The 21,259-nt window shown below is 36.1% G+C and overlaps 1 protein-coding gene across 1 annotated transcript; it reads right to left on the reverse strand.

Moving 5' to 3' along the window:
* Positions 1–2,214: 2,214 nt before the first annotated feature.
* On the reverse strand, positions 2,215–19,619 carry SPACA1 (sperm acrosome associated 1). Its single transcript, XM_019442828.2, has 7 exons — positions 19,316–19,619; positions 13,605–13,661; positions 9,887–9,988; positions 9,014–9,120; positions 8,233–8,368; positions 2,991–3,111; positions 2,215–2,462 (listed from the first exon to the last, which is right to left on the reverse strand). Exons 1-7 carry the CDS (start codon positions 19,527–19,529, stop codon positions 2,306–2,308), a joined length of 894 nt encoding a protein of 297 aa, XP_019298373.1. The 5' UTR covers positions 19,530–19,619; the 3' UTR covers positions 2,215–2,305.
* Positions 19,620–21,259: the final 1,640 nt, after the last annotated feature.

Below are 21,259 nucleotides of genomic sequence, written 5' to 3' on the forward strand. Positions count from 1 at the left end.
GAGCCCCACATTGGGCTCACTGCTAAGTGCAGAGCCTACTTCCAATCCTCTGTCCCCCACACTCTCTGCCCCTCCCCCTGCATACTCTCTCTCAAAAATAAATATTAAAAAAATTACACCTATATCCCCTTCTTGAAGAGTCACAATGTGCATAGCATATTGAAGGGAAGTTCTGCACTAAAGAAGTCTTCAACTCATAGGACCATGGAAACCCGTTTTTTAGAAAACATTTATGTCTCAATAAGGATAGTCTTAGTAAACCTGATGTATCAAACAACTTCTAACTTTCAGTGGCTTAAAATCACAAGGTCTATTTCTAGCTCATGCTGCATATCCATAGTTGGTTGACTGGAGATCCTGTGTCATGTGAGCCTCACTCTGGGATCCAAGGTGTCAGTACAGTCAGCATCTAAGCATTTTTGGTCGCTCTGGCAGAGAGGAGATAAGCTCTGGATGTCTTCACAGTGAAATGTTCTAGTCTGAAAGTGAAACTTGGAATTTTGTCTCATAACTCATTGGCCAGAACTAGTCACATGGTCCCCATCTGACCACATGCCTGGAGAGTAGACAGCCAGAAATACAACTAAACCTGTTCACCTGACTGAACATTAATGGTCACTGAACTACGGTTAGAAACCACTGCTGTTCACAGTTCTAAAAATAAGGATGACAATTACCATTGAAGAATGTTTAACACCTCTATGCCATACTTAATCAGGAATAAGAAATGGAAGGTTGACTTTTTTTTTTTCACACTTATCTAGGGAAAAGGGGTGTCACCAAAAAAAAGTAAACAAAAATGAAAACAAAAACAAAAAAACAAAACCCCACAATTATTTTGGGAGATTTTAATAAAACAGTTTCTTTTCACTCAAAGTCTCTAGTAGAATTCCTACAACAAATAACAATCACTTTCCAGCCAATTCTTCATTGCTTCTTTCAAATACAAATATAAAATGGAATGCATGGATAATTCTACAACATAGCCAATGTCTAGGCTACTGGAGGGAGGTAGACCATAAATGCCCATTTACAGTGTTTTCTTCACAGATGTGCAGAGTTAATGCTATCATCAGGAAAATCTTGTAATAAGAGCAATGAAGTTGGCACAGAATTCATCTATAAAAAATTCAGTATATTTTGTGCTACTATCAAAACCTCTGAAAATCTGTTAAGTCTACCAAATCAAACTGTCTAGTGCCTTGCTGTCTTTCATGATAGTTGGCCACAACAATATCACATAATGACACAATACAAAAAGACAGTAATGATGTTCAGAAATAAGTACCTTGGTTTTGAGATGTTATCATCTGTATACCAAGCACAAAGAAGGTTCTTATCAGTGGACATTCAAAAGTTCTTAATGCACTTTTTTTTTTCTGTGAGAAATACAGGGCATGTTAAATATGTATCATTTACTCAGCCATCTCCAAGTTCCACCCCACTTCCTCCTTACATATTTCCTATATACAATCATAGTTATATTACTTAATATATGTAAAATGCTTTAAGCGATGCTTGGCACATAATAGTTACTAAGTGGAGGTGGTGGTTGTTGATGTTATTATTATTATTATTATCTCATGTTTTACAAGTGATGCTGTATATTCATATGCCCTGCAGAAATTCTAAAGTATGATTTGCTTTAGGAAGTTCAATCCAGTGCTCCCAGAAGGAAGAAAGTCTAATATGCAAGGCATCTTCTATATGACATTTTTCTTGTTTGGGACAAAACAGGCATATCACCTTAGAAGTGACCAAATTGATCAAAAATGTGTTTAGAATACTCTGTGTGTGTGTGTGTGTGTGTGTGTGTGTGTGCGCGCGCGCACCTCTTTAGGTAAATGTCATCAAGTGATTACCTGAAATGGCAAGCGTTGAGAACAAATTAAAATAATTTAAAAAAAATTTTTTTAACGTTTATTTTTGAGACAGAGAGAGACAGAGCATGAACGGGGGAGGGTCAGAGAGAGGGAGACACAGAATCCGAAACAGGCTCCAGGCTCTGAGCTGTCAGCACAGAGCCCGACGCGGGGCTTGAACTCACAAACCGTGAGATCATGACCTGAGCCGAAGTCGGCCGCCTAACCAACTGAGCCACCCAGGCGCCCCCAAATTAAAATAATTTTTGATAACTTTACCATGAAGACACTGGTTACAATAGCCCCTTCTCATATTGCATTACCCTCAGACTGTGGGAAATCACTTGCAAAATTATTAAAGTATTTAACCATATATTTTATTTTTATAGTAATGAATCTGATATGCTCTAATCTCCTTTTGTTTCTTATATATCTTCCATATATCATTCATTCCATTCACTTAAAGCATCATCTTCAGTTCCAGGTATTTCTGTTGGTGATTGGTCAAGAGAAGTTGAATCTTTGTATCTCACTGAGCTCAGCTCAGATGGTATCTCAGTTGATGAGGATTTCTCCCCCCAGAAAGACTTGACTGCCCCCCTAGAGAAAAAAACAAAAATAAAAATCCCTTGTGAAATGAAAACCAAAACTAAATAGATCTATATAATTTGTTCTATATAGAAGTGCCTCCTTAGTCATGATTTATTTTTAGTTTGTGTTGTATCAATTACATGGTGATAGTAGATGAGTCCTTAGACTGTACCAGAGTGTAAAGTCAGGTAAGTATTAGAAATATTTTAAAAAATGAATTTAGTAGCTTATACTAACCAAGTTTGAGAGTTGTGGGAACTACAACTGGACAACACACATATACATTCAAAACACTTTTTTTAGCAATTACTATATAAAATTCTAAAAATTGCATTTCAAGCTCTTTTGTGGCTGGGAAGCAAGTCATGAGATTAGCCTGAACTGGAATAGTTGCAGGAGGTATAGAGGGTGTTGGGCTGTTTCAAGATACATATGGGAGGCATTATGGACAGAGCTTTGGATTCATCAAACAAGAAGTGGGGACAGACAAGGAGGACATCAAGCAAGGGTGATGACTCAGCTGGGCCCTTTACCTACCAGTTTATAATTATGAATATCAGTACAAAGATCACAAATATACAGATAATAACTCCTATGGTCAGCACAAAAACTAGGACTGCATCAGTGTCTGGTCGGCTTGATCTTTTCATTTGCAATTCTAGAGAAAACACACACACCTGATGGTTATTACCACTGTATAAAAAAGGAGATACATATCTAAATGGAAACTTCATATCTAAAAAACAACTTTAGAAAAATACAGGAAGAATTAGTGGAAAGAAAGGTATTAGTAAGCTTGCTCATCACCTTTGAAATGTCCTTTTCTTTCTTTCTTTCTTTTTTAATATAACTTACTGTCAAATTGGCTAACATATGTGTGTACAGTGTGCTCTTGGTTTTGGGGGTAGATTCCCGTGATTCATTGCTTACATACAACACCCAGTGCTCAACCCAACAAGTGCCCTCCTCAACGCCCATCACCCATTTTCCCCTCTACACCACCCCCCATCCACCCTCAGTTTGTTTTCTGTATTTAAGAGTCTCTTATGCCTTGCCTCCCTCCCTCTCTGTTTGTAACTATTTCCTCCCTCCCTTCCCCCATGGTCTTCTGTTAAGTTTCTCAAGTTCCACTTATATATAAATGAAAATATAGGATATCTATCTTTCTCTGACTGACTTATTTCACTTAGCATAATACCCTCCAGTTCCAGCTATATTGCTGCAAATGGCAGGATTTCATTCTTTTTCATTGCCAAGTAGTATTCCATTGTATATATAAACCACATCTTCTTTATCCATTGATCAGTTGATGGACATGAAATGTTCTTTTCAAACATGCAGAAAAGTTGAAAGCATTTAACAGTGAACATCCTGTATTCCCACCACCTAGATACCATCAACATTTTACTATCCATCTGTCCATCCTTCTATAAATCCATTGATCCATCTTAATTTTTCAATGTATTTCAACGTAATTTGCTAATTTCTGCCAATTCCCCACAAAAGTCTTCAACATGCATATCATTAACTAGAGTTCAATACTTGTTTATAATTTTTCTTTTGAGGTAAAATTTACCACGAATTGCACAAAGATTTTAAATGTACATTTATTTTGGCAAATGCAAACACACATATATAATTCAAACCCTATGAAGACTCAGGCTATTGCTATACCCCAGAGACTCCCTTTAGCCCCTCCCAGTTAATCCCTGCCCCATCCTCCAGAGGCAACTACTGTCCTGATTTTCTTTTCCACTACAGATTAGTTCTGCCTGTTCTAGAACTTTATAGGAATGGAAACATACACTATATATTCCTTAGTGTAAGGCTTTTTTTACTCAGCCTGTTTTAGAGATTCACCTACACTGCTGCATGTATCAATAGTTTTTTTTTTTTCTTTTTTATTGACGAGTAGTAGTCCAATTTGTCTATTCATTTTCCTACTGATGGACATTCAGGCTGTTACAGCTTTAGGCTATTACAAATAAACTGCTGCAAACATTTTTTATTCAAGTCATCTGCAAATGTACATTTCTCTTGGATAAATACCTAAGAGTGGAAGTGCTGGGTCATAAAGTAGAGGTACACTTTATTTTTCCAAGAAACTGTAAGATCTTTGCCCAAACTGATTGTACCCAAACTGATTGATTTCTTTTAATGAGCTAAAGTTTTTAATTTTGATGAAGCCTAATTTATCAATCTTCCCTTTTATGGTGATTGTTTTCTGAATCATATCTAAGAAACCCTTGCCTACTCCTGAATCATGCAGATATTTTCTTATGTTTCCTTTTTTAAGATTTATGGCTTTAGTGTTTACATTTAGGACTACGATATATCTCTAATTTTTAGAAATGTTGTAAGATAGGGCTAGAGGTTTATGTTTTTATACAAATATCCACAGACTACTTTTAAATTAGACATTCTCTCCCATATCTTTCTGCTCTTCTTGCAAATAAGTCTATTAAATAGACAAAGCCAGTCTACCGTATGTATAACATTGTTACGTTGTATATTGGTGAAAAGCCAATTTATATCAAATTTTACTTACCTTACCAATTATATAGTTTTCTTGTGGTTCTTCCCAGTTCATAAATCACAGAACCATAAAGAATTCGTGTGAAGAAGGACCAGAGAGATTACCAAATGCAACTACTGAACTACACAGATAAGTAAACCAATGTTCAGGGAGGTTTAATGATTTGTGCAAGCTGTTTATATCTTGTAATAGTTTAATTTTGGTAAGTACCACCCTATCAGTAATAGTTTCCTGTATGGGCAATTTCAGCTGCTTATTTGTCTGGATTTTCTTCCTACTCTTTAAACATGAAGGAGTACAATTTTTCACTTTTCTTCTAATGTCAGAGGTATAAACTCAATTAGTGATCTCACTAAATAGTTTCAAGTATGACAGAGAAATCACATCATATTGATATTCCAACATTGTTAGATTTTTAAAAATCTTTTTGTTTTTGATAATTTTAGATTTAGAGACGGCAGTGAGATTTTTTAAGCTCGAATGAAAGACACCTTTTAGTATTAAAACCTGAGAAGAAGAAACGGCAAAATTCCTTGCCATTTATTCACTACCCTGCAATACTAGCCTAGAGAGGATGGAGAGTGAAATTTCTATGGGAAGTATGCAGACATTAGCAAATTATGTTGAAATGCATTGAAAAAATAATATGGATCAATGGATTTATAGAAGGATGGATAGATCAATAGTAAAATGCTGATGGTAGTATCTAGATACTTCATTTCAACAGTAGTCTTCTTGCATGGATTATTTTTATATCTTGATTACTTTTATACCTAAAAAAAAGGGGGGGCTGTGTTTCCTATTGAAATTTTTTAATGAAAATAGGTGAATTTCGATGTTCTAACTTCTTAGAGAAACTAAGCTTATGCCTGCATTCGTTTTCTAGGGTACCACAAACTGGGTGACTTAAAAACAGAAATTTATTGTCTCAAAGTTCTAGAGGCTAAACGTCTGAATGCAAGGTGTTGGTAAGGCCTTGCTCCCTCCAAAGTCTCTGGGGGCAGATCCTTCCTTTCTTCTTCCTGCTTCTGGTGGCCCCAGATGTTCCCTGACTTGTGGCAACATAACCCTAATCTCTGCCTCTGCTTTCACATGGCTGTCTTCTTCCTGTGTGTCTTTGTGTCTTCACATGACATTCTCATCCTTCTCATTCTGTATTTGTGTCCAAATTTCCCTCTTCTTATAAGGATACCAGTCATAGTGAATTAAAGGCCCACTCCATTCTAGTATGTATGACCTTATGTTAACTGAACAAATTACATCTGCAATGATCCTATTTCCAAATACAGTCACATTCTGCGGTTCTGGGAGTTAGGACTTAAGAAAGGAAACACAATTCAATCCATAACAATGTCTGATTATAAAGACAACTGTTGTGGAAGTGAAAAATCTGATGTAAAGGGAATGGATGGGAAATTTTCATTAACTAAATCATATTTACCCTAACAATATTGCAATTGTGTACTTGTTTCAAGCCAGTGCCATATTGTGGTGACATTTATACATTTATAGACAAAATATTTGTTCAATGTCCAAATAGCCAAAAGGGTCTATCGCAGTGGTGTTCCCAATTGTCAAAAGAAACTGATACCAAAGTGTTCTGAAAACATTTTGTCATTTAACCAGTGCATGTCCTGAGATGGCAGAGCTAACCCATCAGCCCTGGACTACTTGCTACAAGAGAGAAGTCAACTTTGTCTCATTTAAGGGCTAACATTTTGGGGTCTGTGTTCTAGCCCTTAGCTTACACAATATCAAATGCATATTGACTTCTAATCATAGGAAGAGGTATGGTCTTAACAAGGATTAGGCTGTAGGGACAAAAAGAGAGAATGGCCCCCAAACCATAAATACCCTGAACTAGTTAGTACTTACTGAGATATGTTTTAGTTTGATGAGGTTTGGCCCTTTCTTGCCTTTTTTTAGTACTTTATTGAAATTATCCTTTTAATAACACTTGATATCTCAACTGAAGAGTAAGATTATTAGCTTTCACCATAAATGTTTTTTTAAAGACACTAAACACATCAAAAAAAGTTATAGTTTATTTTTAAAAGTCATCTCCAAAATATTTTAGCTTTTTTCCATTTTGATAAACGGTGTTATGCTATCTCTACAGTGTATGGTATCTCTAAACTACAGCAAAAATTCTTTACATGGGATTGAGAAATAGCTTCAAGAAATCCATGAACTCTCTTAAAATAACAGGTAGCTCTTGGCATGTTTGTTTATGTGGGCATTTTTCTGGGAAAAGCCTCTTGAATCTTGATTGGATTCTCAAAAGACCTTGTGACCAAGCCCCCTCATACCGTCAATAACAATGACAACAATGGTAAAACTAGTTAAGAACAACTGAACAAAAGAAAATAATTAGATATATTAGACATTGTAGTCTAAACTGGAAGGATACGCCCATGGATTAATTTTGCAAGAGAAGTACAGTTTCTAACATTTAAAGTTATGTTCAGGACAAGATTTGCCTTTTGTGACAAAAACTGAGGACTACATTATTGTTTCATCAAAAAAATAATTTCTTCAAATGAATAATTTTTAAAAAGCCATGTTTTGACATAACGTTTCTTAATTTTATTTATTTTACTGTGCCAAAATTGTTGTGTATCCGTGAGAATTCTATGTATGCACTTTCACTTTTGTGATAGAAGTAAAATAATATAATTCAAGTTAGAGGACTGTTCTTTGGAAACACTTCAGGAATGCACCAGTTTCTCAAAGTGAAACACATCTGACTCTACTTTGTGAAAAAGAAATTAAGCACCACTGGGGTCCCTGGGTGGCTCAGTCGGTTAAGCTTCAGCTCAGGTCATGATCTTGCAGTTCGTGGGTTCAAGCCCCGAGTCAGGCTCTGTACTGACAACTCAGCCTGGAGCCTTCTTCGGATTCTGTGTGTCTGTCTCTCTCTGCCCTTCCCCTGCTCGTGCTCTGCCTATCTCTCTCTCAAAAATAAATAAATAGTAAAAAAAAATTCTTTTTACAGAAATTAAGCATCACCTTGTAGAAAGTCTAAATGATAAAAACCAGTGATTTACAAAATGTTGTCTCTGGACCAGCAGCACCTGGGAACTTGTTAGAAATGCAAACTATTCTGCCAGCCCCACCCAAGATCTACTGAATCAGAAGCCCTGGGGGTAGGGTTATCAATCTGTGTTGCAAGGTGTCCTCCAGATGATTTTGATGCTTTTTAAAGTTTGATATAAGCAAACAAAAACATTACTGGGCACTTACCACTTGTTGTATAGACTGTGAATTTAATAGATGCTACTATTTCATTATTATCCAAGGTGTCACACTCGAAAACCAAGGGGCGAACTTCCCTGCGTACTTCCAGGATTGCTGAATCATTTGCAAGGATAACGGGTTGCTATTTAAAAAGGAAAAAAAAAGTCCTAATATTCTTTATGTGGACTTAAGATCAGGAAACAATTTACTCCTCATAACAAAAGAGTAGTCATTGTCTTTCAGTCTAGGACAGTAATTAATTATACACATGGATTTTAGAGTCAGGCAATCCAGACAATCAAGTACCAACCTTACCATTTCCTGCCTATGTGACCCAGGACAAGTTTCCCACTGCTTCTCAGTTATTTATCTGCAAAATGGGTGTAATGATAAGGATTACCTCATAGATTGTTATGTGGGTTAAAAGAAATTGTAGCACTTGGTGTATGTCTGACACTTAATAAGCCCTCAATTAATGTTAGCTACTATTATCCTGATACAACTCCTAGGCAAACAAATGAAAAATTTGCTTCCAAAATAGAAAACTTTATATAAAATGGATGTTTTTAAGTTCTGATAATAGCTGACCCCAAGACATATATAAAGACTTAGCCCCACTTAATAATGAAAAATTTTATAAATTTCAGTAATAACAAAGTTGTAAGATTTTTAACTTCATTTTTGCAAACTGTTTCTAAAGAGAGAGTTTTCTGATAGCCATCAAGCACTGGGACACAAATTTTATCACTCACTAGAAAGCACCACATTACATACATTCATGACTTACTTGCTCTGGCCTTAGAAGTTTCCAAATATATTTGAAACGATTTACAGGAGATATATGAGTACATGCCATTCTAACACTGTCAAGACTTTCTGAAATTGGTCTACCCCCTAAAAACAAGGAAAATTAAATACATATATACCAATGGGCATTATAAATTGTTTTATACAAAGGCTACTTTTAAAAGCCACTACATAAATTATAAAACGAATTTTTTTAAATCAATTATATACTGGACGTTATCAAAATTATTATTGAGAGTTTGAGTGTAGAAGAGCAGAAGGAATAATGGATGCAAAGTAAAGTCATTAAAAGCAGCAGGTGGGAGACACCATAGCTGTCTGTTCCTTCTGCAGAATATATAGCAAAGGCAACCAATTTAGTGATCTATTAGATTAAACTTTGAGATCTGCTAGTGGCTTTCCATTTATTGGTTAGGGATTCCATTTATTGATTAGGATTACCACTAGAGGTAATGAACTCTCAAAGTAGTGTAATTTGACATAGAACAGACCTCAAAGTTCTCAGTTTAAAGTCTGCCGATCTATTGATAATCATGCCAATCACTTGTCAAGACCAAAGTGTCAAAAGTATTTCACTATAGCACAGCCTTGATCACAGGCCCTGAGTATAATAAGGTTCTAGTGTATTACAGAGAATATACGTTAAATTTTAGACATAACTGAAAAAATGTAAAGCAAAAATGGAAAGGTACTCAGAGCTATTACTGTCTAGAGAACTGGAATTTTAAGTTTTATTAAGTTTCCTTTCAGTATTGATCAGCTCCTTCCACTCATGGCAGCCTGAGGTTAAGGCTATTTCCCCACAGTAAACTTTTCCCTTCTGTCTCCCCCCCCAACACAGAGTCCAACTCACAGCCACAATCTACTGGTCCACGGCATTCTTCCACCCGTACAATACACTTGGATTCACCTCCAGGGCATCCATTTGTTAGGATAACTTCTCTAATACCAACACCTTTGGTAGAAGAAACCAGCAAGTGTTAAGAAAAATTCATTCCAGTTTCTTTTCTTTTTCCACCTAGGCTTTTTTTTTTTTTTTTTTTTTTTTTCTTTTTTTTTTTTTGAGACTTCTAATTTCAGAAGTTAAATTCCTAACTTCAGGGAGGTAATGCTTAGAATTATTTTATGCCCCTCATTTTGAATTATTTCATAAAACAGCATTTCCCAAAGTGAGTTACATGAAACACTAGTTCCTCTGGTTGTTAGCATAAGAAAAGGGATTCCACAATTAGACATTTGAAAATGATACATTAAATAAAATTAAAGGGTCCTCTTTATTTACAGAATTTGGGGAGAACTTTGAATATGCTAAGGAAATTAATGTGCTATAGTGTATAAGCTTTCACTGATTGAAGAATTAAAATTTTTACATTTTAACATTTTTGAAATCAGAATTTACCTTTGAATTGACAACATGTGACAAATTGGCCGCATTTTTCCATTTTAGAGGTGCATAAAATATGCTTCTTATTGCTGATAAAGTCTTAGATTTGATGAAATACAGTAGTACACAGGATCTCCCAAGCTCATCTGGCATGGAACTTTTAGAAGAGATTTTGGAACTCTAGAGAACATTCCCAAAATCACATTATATTTTTTCCTTTTTAAATGTTTATTTATTTGTTTTGAGAGGGGGGAAGGGGCAGAGAGGCCATGGGGGTGGGGGGAGCAGAGAGATTTCCAAGCAGGCTCCACATTGTCAGTGTAGAACCAGAGAGCTCGAACTCAAGAACTGTGAGATCATGACCTGAGCTGAAATCAAGAGTCAGACGCTTAATGAAATGGACCACCCAGGTGCCCTGCCAGAATCACATTTTAAAACACAAATGATGCTTTTTAATATTTAGATTAGTAAAATCTAAATTAGATTTAGTAAAATCTAAATATTTAGATTAGTAAAATCTATATTAAATATAGGAGGAGAAACTATTAAATCTCAATTTCTAGTAAGATACTCTCTTTAGAATTACCACACTTTTTTACAACAAGAAATCAAGTCTTTACTAACAGATCTCAGATCTCCACTGGGTTTGCCTTTCATTACCAGAATTGAGGAACATGATAAATGCTCAATCAGTGACATGATAAACATGTTGTATGGATAAGTGACCTGTGATAAGACAGTGTAGTCACAGGCTAAGGAACAGTACATCTTGATTTCCTTGTCTACCAGATTCCCTCTTTCAGCCTCTAAAGATGTTAATCATAAAACCCATTCTCAAGGGCAAGTTGAAGTCAACTTACAACAGTGACAGATGACTTACAACAGTGCTTCTCAAACTTTAGAGTGCATGCAATCACCTGGAAATCTTATTAACATGCAAATTCTGATTCAGTAGGTCTGGAGTAGGTTCTGAGATTCTGCGTTTCTAACAAGCTCCCAGGAGATGCTGATGCAGCTAGTCTATGGACCAAACTTTGAGTAGCAAGGGAGAGGACTCTACATGAGATAAGGAGATGAAGATTGGGAGAGAAAAGATCTTTTTTTTAATTATGTTTTTATTTTAATTCCAGTGTAGTTAACATACAGTGTTATGTTAGTTTTGGGTATACAATATAGTGATTCAACAATTCTATGCATTACTCAGTGCTCATCATGATAAGTATACTCTTTGAGGAAAGATTTCTTTTGAGTAAAAGAGATGCCTGAGAATGGTTGCAGTATAGCTCTGCTTGAATTTATGAAAGGTACCTCACTAGATGCACAGCCTTATTCTGAACTGCATAAATATTTTCCAAGCAAATTTAATTAGGAATTTATTTAGCCAAATATAGTTCATTGCGATGATATGTGTAGGTGTGAGATTTTCTGTAAGTCCAAGTAAACCTAAAAATCTGCCTGGGTATTCCAGAAAAAGAAAATTTTTTGACTGCTAAAATATTGTTTCGGGAGTTCAATAGAATTATCACCAAAGCACTTTTTCCCCCTCTAAATAGTTCTGTTATAAACCAAAAAAGTTTGAAAATATTTTAAAATATTTTAGATGTGAAATATTACCTTTTATGGTTTATCTTTCTCCTTAGAATTTATCACCATCTGACATGTTACATGTTTGAATATTATTTTTCTCTTTGCCCCTACTAAAATATACACTCCTTGAAGGCAAGGAGTTTCCTCTGCTTTATTCCAGCACCTGTAACAATGCCTGGCACATAGTAGGCAAAATTCAAAAAATGATTTGATGAATGAGCAAATATATAATTTTTGAAACACATCTTTAAGTAATAGAGTAATACACTATAAATTACTAGAATTGTCTTAAAAATAATTCTCTGCCTGTGAAAATTTCTCAAGCAAGCAGCAAAATAAAGATATAAATTACAAATGAATATTCACAGGTATATTACATGTATTCCTCTCATTTCTGACTCTGACCCAGTAAGAAGTTAAGGTAAAAAAAATAGTTTTAAAATTATCTTAAGAGGCAGAAGGTAGAACAGTAGTTGTCAGGAGCTGGGGGAAGGGAAGAGAGCAGGGAGTTCGTGTTTAATGGGTATGGAGTTTTCATTTTGGGATGATGAAAAAATTCTGGAGATGGATGGTGGTAATCATTGTACAACAATATGAACATGTTTAAGATTACCAAGTCGTACATTTAAAAATGATAAAAATAGTAAATTTTATGTTAGGTTTATTTTGTGACAATTAAAATACATTATCTTAAATATAAATAATTCAGGTGTAGTTTAAAAAGCAATTCTGCTCTATATCTGCATGGATTGCTGTCTTCTTACCCTTTGGTTTTTGTCTTTCCCTCCCATCACTATCCTTTTTGCAAGACAGGTTCTAATTTAGAATAAACGGAATTTCATTGTGAGTTATCTATTGTCTTCTCAGCATGCTAGTCTGTCTATAGTGGTTCTCAAAGTGGTTGTTAAAAGATGGTCTTTTAACCAGCAGCATCAGCTTTATTTGTAAACTTGTTTAGAAATACAAATTCTTAGGCTCCTCCAAAGACCAAGTGAGTTAGGAACTCAGGGTAGGCCCAGCAGCCTGGGTTTTAACAAGCTCTGCAGGCACTTAGGGTGGACACTTAAGTTTGAGAAACACTGGTCTATTATAACACATGTACCCTTAATCCCACCCCCATATGAGAGATATTATATCCAATTTCTATTCATGGAATGATGGAAAAAAGTCATAGTTTGTGAATATTATCTTCCCCCCAAGCTAATACCTCTTTTCCCCAAGACATAACATATGTATTGGAGAAATGTAGAATTTATAATAGAGTATTACAAATACACAAATTTCTTGATAGATTTGCCACACAGTGTGTGGGAAGACATCTGTGAGATGCATCGGAAGATCTTCATCTTCTGAACATCTGTGAGATAAACTTTTACTTAGTGAAGGCAGTTTAAGTGCCAAAAAAATATAGGGAGCCGGCTTAAAATAAGACTTAGGGGTTATGAACTGACAATATCTTACCTTTTGAGCTTTGTGTGCAAATTATAGTTTAAGAGATAAATAAGGGCACACAAATTACAAATAAAAATTGTCAACAGCTTTTACCTTTCCTTCCCACCAAATTATAATATTGTTGATTTATCTGCTCTATGCTACTTACCACATGTAACGGTGCACATCCCAAATTCTACTTCTTTGACTGCTGTATTATTTGAAACTAAATATAAAGTGCAAAGATACATTATTTAATCATGTAAAAACTTTTTTAAGTGAAAAACTACTTGAGGGTGAAGGATACAAGCATTCATGGGAAGCAGATAGTTTTTAACATTAATCAAAAAAAAGTTTTTTAACTTTTTAAATCAGAAAAGTAATGTCATTCCTAGTACATCTTCTATTATTGCTTAAATCAAAAGAAGCCTTATTCATGAAAGTAATGAATTAAATTAGGAAATACCTTGCAAAGAAGGTCTATATTTAAACTCTTACATAAATTAAAAATAATGTTTTTTCATCAACTTAATACATGGTGAGTTAAAGTTCTATAGGTCAGAAAAACAAAACAAAACAAAAGCCTACCAACTGTAAGGCCCGATTTTTTCTATTCTCTATTTTCCAAAAAAAAATTGTGAGTGCATCATTTCCATCCAAAAATAAGTCTTTATCCCAAATGTTCATTAAAATCTCTGTTATAGGTTGGTTCTATACATTCTTAAGTTAAGATGATAGATTATGCCCAAGAATTTATCCCAACACTTTATTTATCAGGATAATTTATGAATATACATGTGTTTGAGTAGTTAAATATTATTGCTTTCAAATCACATTTCTCTGTTTCTAATCTGGCATGATTTCCACCAGCCAATTCTTCACAGCAGATTAGAACTAATATCTCAATATAAAAAATATTACATGAGGGGTTAGAATTTTTTTTAAAGCATTGTATCCTAAATTAACAGTATTACATGGGAAAGTGCATTGGAATTGGGGTCCAATTGCTTCTTCTACCACTAATCATCTGAGTTTGATCAAATTACTTAAAACTCTGTCAGGCCTACTTAACTCTTCTGCAAAAATCTGAAAAGGAAAATCTATCTTATTTGATTATTGTAAGAATTAAATGAGATAACATATGTGAAAACATTCTGTAACTTATTTACTGCTGCAAACATGCTTAAGATAGCATAACTTCATTCACAGTCAGTGCACATCACAGTTTTTCCTATTTTGATTACTGTAAGACAATACATTCATAAACACTGTTATTCTATACTTACAAGCACCAAATATACTGAATAATAGTATGCTGTTGGTGTATACATGTTAAGTAAATTAATATTGACTTTGTTAAATTATTTGGCCTATCATGATCAATTTTGAAATGACATTTTTGCTTGACATGCTTGGATACTTTCTGCTGGCACATTATGAGATATAAATTAAAAGACAAATCTTGAACATAGAAAACATAGTTAGGAGGATGAGTATTAGCTTTTAAATACAACTTCTTTAAAAAAACCATTAGAAAAAACTATTAATCAGCCCCACTATTCACTACCTATGCAACTTTGGGAAAGTTACTTAAGATCTCCTAACTCCAGAAAAAGACTGGATTTAATCAGATGATCTCTAAAGTCCCTTTTGGCTTTGATTGCCCATTAGGTCATTCAATGACTTTCTTTTTATTTTATTTTTTGAGAAAGAGAGAATGAGTGTGGGTGGGGCAGAGGGGACAGAGGGAGAGAGAGAGAGAGAGAGAGAGAGAGGAGAGAGAGAGAACCTTAATCAGACTCCACACTCAGCATGGAGCCCAACCCCATGACCCTGGGATCATGACCTGAGCTGAAATCAAGAGTCAGATGCTCAACTGACTGAGCCACCCAGGCACACCTCAATATCAGAGTTTTTTTTTTTTTAATTTTTTTAAAGTTTATTCATTTTTGAGAGAGAGAGAAAGAGAGAATGAGCAAGCATGAGCAGGGGAGGGGCAGAGAGAGAGAGAGGGAGATACAGAATCCAAAGTAGGCTCCAGGCTCTGAGCTGTCAGCATGGAGCCCAATGTGGGGCTTGAACTCACAAACTACGAGATCATGACCTGAGCCAAAGTTGGACGCTTAACCAACTGAGCCACCCAGGTGCCCCCAACTTTCATTTTTGATGGGAATCCTATACTGGTGAGTCACAGAAATTACATGTACCTGGACTTCAGTGTGATATTTGTCAAAATTTCCTGTTATATATCTGTGAGTAAAAAGGAAAAATACAGTCTGAATGTCAGTAAACTTTTTATGTGTAACTTGCTAAACAGTAATATCCACTGATGCTAAGTAATTGCTTGGTGCCAATTTGTAAGGAATGATGTGTCACAGGACTCTGTCCTGTTTAATATTTTTATTACTGACTTGGAAAATATTGGTATCCTGCTGACTGAATCCAGAGATTCTGAAAAACTAGAAAGGATAGCAAATATGTTTGAAAATAAATCTAGCTCTAAAAATGACAGGTTGGAATACCAGGCAAGTCTAACAAAATGAAACCTTAAGAGAAATAAAAGTCTTACATATAGAGCCGAAAGCTAACTGTCCCCAAAATACTAATAGGCTGTCTTAACTTGATAGAAGAACAGGTGAAAATGAGTAGAAATTTCAATAGTAACTTCAATAGGAGTCAAGAATGTGATGAGTCTTCCTTAAAAATCTACTGGGTTTTAGACTTTACTAATAAAAGCCTGGCATCCACCATGATGTAGATAATGATCCTCATCTTTTTTGTTCTGGCAAATCCTGGAATGTTTTCTTCAATTCTCATCACACTTTAACTGTTGGTATATACCATCAGAATCCAATTTTAACTTTTGAGTTTCTTTTTTAAGAGTTTATATGTAAGGTTGATATTTCATAACTTTTATTCTTTCTTAGAGGTGTTCCAAAGAAAAAGAGAAAATACAGTTATATTTATATAGGATAAAACTTATTTTATAGAATGAAACTCATTCTATTTTGCAATTATTTTTTTTTTATTTTGCAATTATTATGTAGGTCTGTTCTTGGTTCTTTTATGAATGTAAGCTTATAGGTATAGGATAACTATAAATCTAAGGGTTTAGGCATAGGTATACCATTATGTTTATAAAAGGTATAAAAGGTATGGGGGGCATAAGGGGTATGAGTATAAATCTAACATAATATCTTAATTTTTCCTATATTTTTAAACATTTTGTTATTTCATCATCTGTAATGATTGATTTCATTATTACTTATTGATCATTCCTAGCTGTGTTTTTTTTTTTTTTAAAGACTAAGACAACAAAATGGAAGAGTGGTTGGAATTGCCTAGAAAGATGATGTGGCTGTAAAATAAATCATAACCATTATATCATCCTTTGTTTTATTTCTTTGTCCAAAAAATTGCATCATCTTTCAGAAAGATATAAAAGAACTCTAGATGCACCTTTCTTCTAGTCCATTTTCATCTTTCATTGAACATAGTTGACGTTTTTGAATTTTGTTTTTTGGTTTTTGGTCCATAAAAGGAGAAGAAAATTGACAGAGAGAAACATTTCACAATTGTTGGATGAATCGGAAGATGAACATAGAGATAGAGAGCAGCACCTTAAATGCTAAGGATGATGGTGAAATTGATTGCATAAGCAAAAGGAGAGATAACTTAAATATCCTAGATGAATTTTCTATAACTCAAGAGTCAATAGATTAATGAGTATTACATTTCTAAATTTCATCTAAAGATGAAAAGGATATATAGTATTTTCATTCAGTTAGTCTTTCAACAGGAAAGACTTGATCCTGAAATGTTTTGTGAAAATAAACTGGACCATACTATTTTGCTAAAAGGATATGGACAATATTCTTTTCTTTTCAAAGCTCCTTATACCCCAAAATTTACTTGATAAGGTTTGTAAATGGACAGATCATGATGGCAGGTATGTATACAAAGGTAACTAAGAGAAAATAGATGATGTAGAAATGAATAAAATTCATTGGGTCAATCATCTAATTGGTATTTATAAATCTAAAATGAAAATATTTTGCAATTAGGGAGCAAAGGACATGGCGGTCTTTTCATCAACAAAATATGTGGCTTCATAGTTTTCAAAAGTATTGTGTTTTGACAATGCAAGTGCAAAAAGAACCAAAGGAATAAACTAGAATCTATTAGAGATGTACTTGAAATCTGGAATCAGTATTTATAAGATGGATACATTCCAGATTCATACATAACAGTTAATGAGCATTTAGTTGCATTCAAAGTGCCTTGCCCATCTAGGGTATATACATCTTCAAAACCAGGAAATATGGAATAAAAATTTGTAGTTTTCCATATTTACATTCTTATTAAAATTTTATTTAAGTTGCTTCATTAACCCTTTATTCTTGTAAATTACTTGTAAAATGCTTTAGAATCTAAAAAAAAAGTGAACTGGATAGCAAATAGTGATGACTGCTTTTACTGGTCCATGGAGGGTTGAGGGGCTTTGTCAAATTTTAATAATGGCTCTAGAAAATTTCCAATCTTAGACACTTCCAATTAGTTATGGTTCTGGATTCTCACTCTTGCCAGGAAAAAACAACTACGCATGAAATTGTACATATAAAATTCCAAAAGGTAGACCCCCTAAAGTTCACAGATGACAAAACTGAGACAGTGAGAGAATAAATACCTTGCCTACATTTGAATTTGTATCTAAGACATTATAACTTCATTGTCTGGATTTAGCCTAAACTCTATTTAGCACATTACAGGTAGAACTATCCCTTGAACAGTTTAATACTAAAATTGTTAATTATTTTTAAAACTAGAGTGAAGCAACAGCGATTCTGCCTTAAAACATGTTTTCTCGCCTAGTCTCTTTCACACTTCCAAAGTCAAGGACCTCGCCAAACTCCCTGTAATGTTATCAAGGCAATACAAACCTACATCTCACCATTAACCTCAGATAGTCAATTTCTTTCTGTCGCTGAGGGTCACTATGTCATCAGGAAATAAAAGAAAGGCTAATAAATACAGCACCTATTCTGTATGTCTAGGAGATGTGAGACTGCCAAGGAAATTAAAAGAATCTCAGCCAGGTCATTTATGGGGTAAGGGAATCAGTCTCCGTGAGCTGCAAATCTGCAACTGGTTTTCTACCAACCAGAATGTGTTACTAACCAATAAAACATATTTAATGGCTTGTCAAGTTTTATTGCTTAATGACCCAGCAGAATGAGGCAAATTTACGAAACAAGCACAGACTCATTCCCCCTTGGCTAACAGGTATTATCCAACAAAACCACTAGTTGGATCCTTAATAGGTGTTTCCTACTACTACCATTCCATTGTGGATAGAAGTGGAACGTACAAATATCATATCACCAGGCTACAGAGGTGCTCAAAGGTGGAGCTGCATGAAGCTGGCAAGGGGCTTCTGGGCAGTTTTGTCAGCATTTTGGTCTAAGATGTGTCACAGTGAGGGGGATTCTTAATTCCAATGAGTTCCAACCTAAAGATCAAATGTGGAAAGTAGTACAACCTCAAAGTAATTTGGAACCTCAAAAAAATTAAAAAAAAAATAAAATGGGAAAGACATAGAACTACAAGGAGTCAAAATAATTCCTGTTGGTGAGAGGCTACTTCCTACTCCTAATCCTTAACAACAACAACAAAAAGCACATATAACAATTTCTATAATGTGCTTGTTTTTCTTGGCACAGTCTCTTCAAGGCCAATAGGCATATGAAAAAAAGTATAAATTCAGGCTGTTTGCAATTGAGCTCTACAGATGCTAACAGGGATAATAATTCTCATTGTCCTCAGACAGAAAGCAGGGCTTTGCCTTCGGCTGATCCACGTTAAGGAGCCTCCCGCCCTCACCATCCTCCTCTGGCAGAGTTTGGGCCTCGCTCTCAGCCTCGGCCTCGTTCTCGGCCTCCTCCTCGCCCTCATTCTCGCCCTCGCCCTCGGGGGCCAAGCTGGGATCCTGGACGGCAGTGACGTTCGTCCCACACGCGGACCGGAGGCCCGCCAGGAGAAGCCAACCCACGGTCAGCAGCAGCCCGTTGGAGCAGCCCGCGCCCCCGGGGCTCATGGTTCTCGGCCCCGACGGCCGACCAAGACACAGTCACAGCCGCCCGCTCCCGACAAGAGGTGCGTCGAAGAGAGGAGCCGCCAGACTCCGAAGCTCCGCGCCGCGCCAGGTAACCATTGAGGCGTCACGGCTCGTCACCGGCAAGCGGAACGCCTCCCGGGCTCCTAGCGCCCTTGGAACGCGCGCGAGGCCGCCTGTAGCGCCTCGCCCGGCACTTCCGACTGGGCTTAGGCCGCGCGGCTCGCTTTCCGGCGTTGCAAGTGCGCAGGCGGTGGCAGGAGCTGCGCTCATTTCCTCAGTTACTAAGCAACCCGCCAGCTTTTCCCTCTGGTCTTGCTTGCTCACCCTTGTCTCTTCCGAAACACGTTCGTCCTTCCTACGCTTACTCTTCTCCAAACCATATCCCTAGACCCACGAAGCACTCTTCATGTGACTTGGATCCAGATTCCTTGTACAGGATATCCTACTCAGCATGTATCAAGAAGGATTTGTCATAACCTCATTAAGTATGGTGCCGCAAACCAGATCCATATCTGCAGGTGAGGCTTGATCTGCAGAGGATATAGGACCCCCCTTCTTGGCTCTGAAATCTTTTGTTAACAATACACTCGAGTGTTGTTTAGTTTTTAAGATTTTGTGCTGTGCCATCAATTCCCCAATTCCCCGTAGGGCTTCTTTACGCTAGATTAGGCGGTAGGGAGAGAGAAAGGAAAAGGGGAGGGTGCGTCTGTTGCCAAGCTTCTTCTACCACGTTCAATATTTAGATAGATGATGTTTTTGTAACCAAATCTAGAACGTAACCTTTGTTCCTGTTAATTTCTGTCTTCTTGCTTTGGGCCTGTGTTTTAAGCCTCATTGAGATTTTTTTCAACTCTGAATCTGTCGTCTAACATATTAGATAGTTCTCCCAAGTTTGATTTGGAAAATATGCCTCTTTCAGATCAGTAACAAAAATGTTAAAAGGGGCAACAAGCTAAGAATAAAGCACTAAAAGGCCATTCTCTGACAATAATCCATTAATCCACACATTGATTTAACCCAAGAATCAATTCTTTTACCAAAAAAGAAATCCCGCCTTTTTCTAAGGTTGAATCAGACTGGAAGCAAGAATCCATGGCATTGCCACTTGAATCAAAAAACCTTAGATATAAGTATAACTCCCCATTGCCCTCTTAATGGTATTCAGTGTCAATATGCCCAATTATATCATAGAAATAAATGAAATCCCATTAAATTCCTTCCATGATGGTGTTGTAAGGGTTAAATTGTAGTGTAGGGCTAACCTGTAGCCTTGGGAAATAACAGCTTTGTTTTGACACTGTAGGTTAAGAGATAACAGCCTTGTCCTATCAATCAAGGGAACAAAAGTTCAAGAGAAATCAACTGGATTGGTGTTTGATTGGATCTGGCCAAGGGCATGTTGAGAACTTTGAAAAAGTGGGCCAGAGGCAGGGTCAAGGAGGTCAGCTGGTTGCGGCTTACCCGGCTTAACCGCAGAAGGTCTGAACTGTTTCCACCCCCATCTGGGAACTATTTCTTTGTTCCCAGGTGATGATAAGATGATGTGGTCGGCTATAAAACTCTGTACCCAGGATGTTCGAGGCCGCACTCTGGTCAAGTGTGTTGGTCCCGATCAGTCAGCCTTGTCTTTCATTGCAATAAACTTTGTTGTGACTGTCACTGGTGCCCATAGCATTCTGTTTCAGGAATCGTGTGGATGCAACAGTGTT

Source organism: Panthera pardus, unplaced genomic scaffold (genome assembly GCF_024362965.1).
Source record: "Panthera pardus isolate Hobbes unplaced genomic scaffold, ASM2436296v1 HiC_scaffold_17, whole genome shotgun sequence".
Taxonomy (NCBI): domain Eukaryota; kingdom Metazoa; phylum Chordata; class Mammalia; order Carnivora; family Felidae; genus Panthera; species Panthera pardus.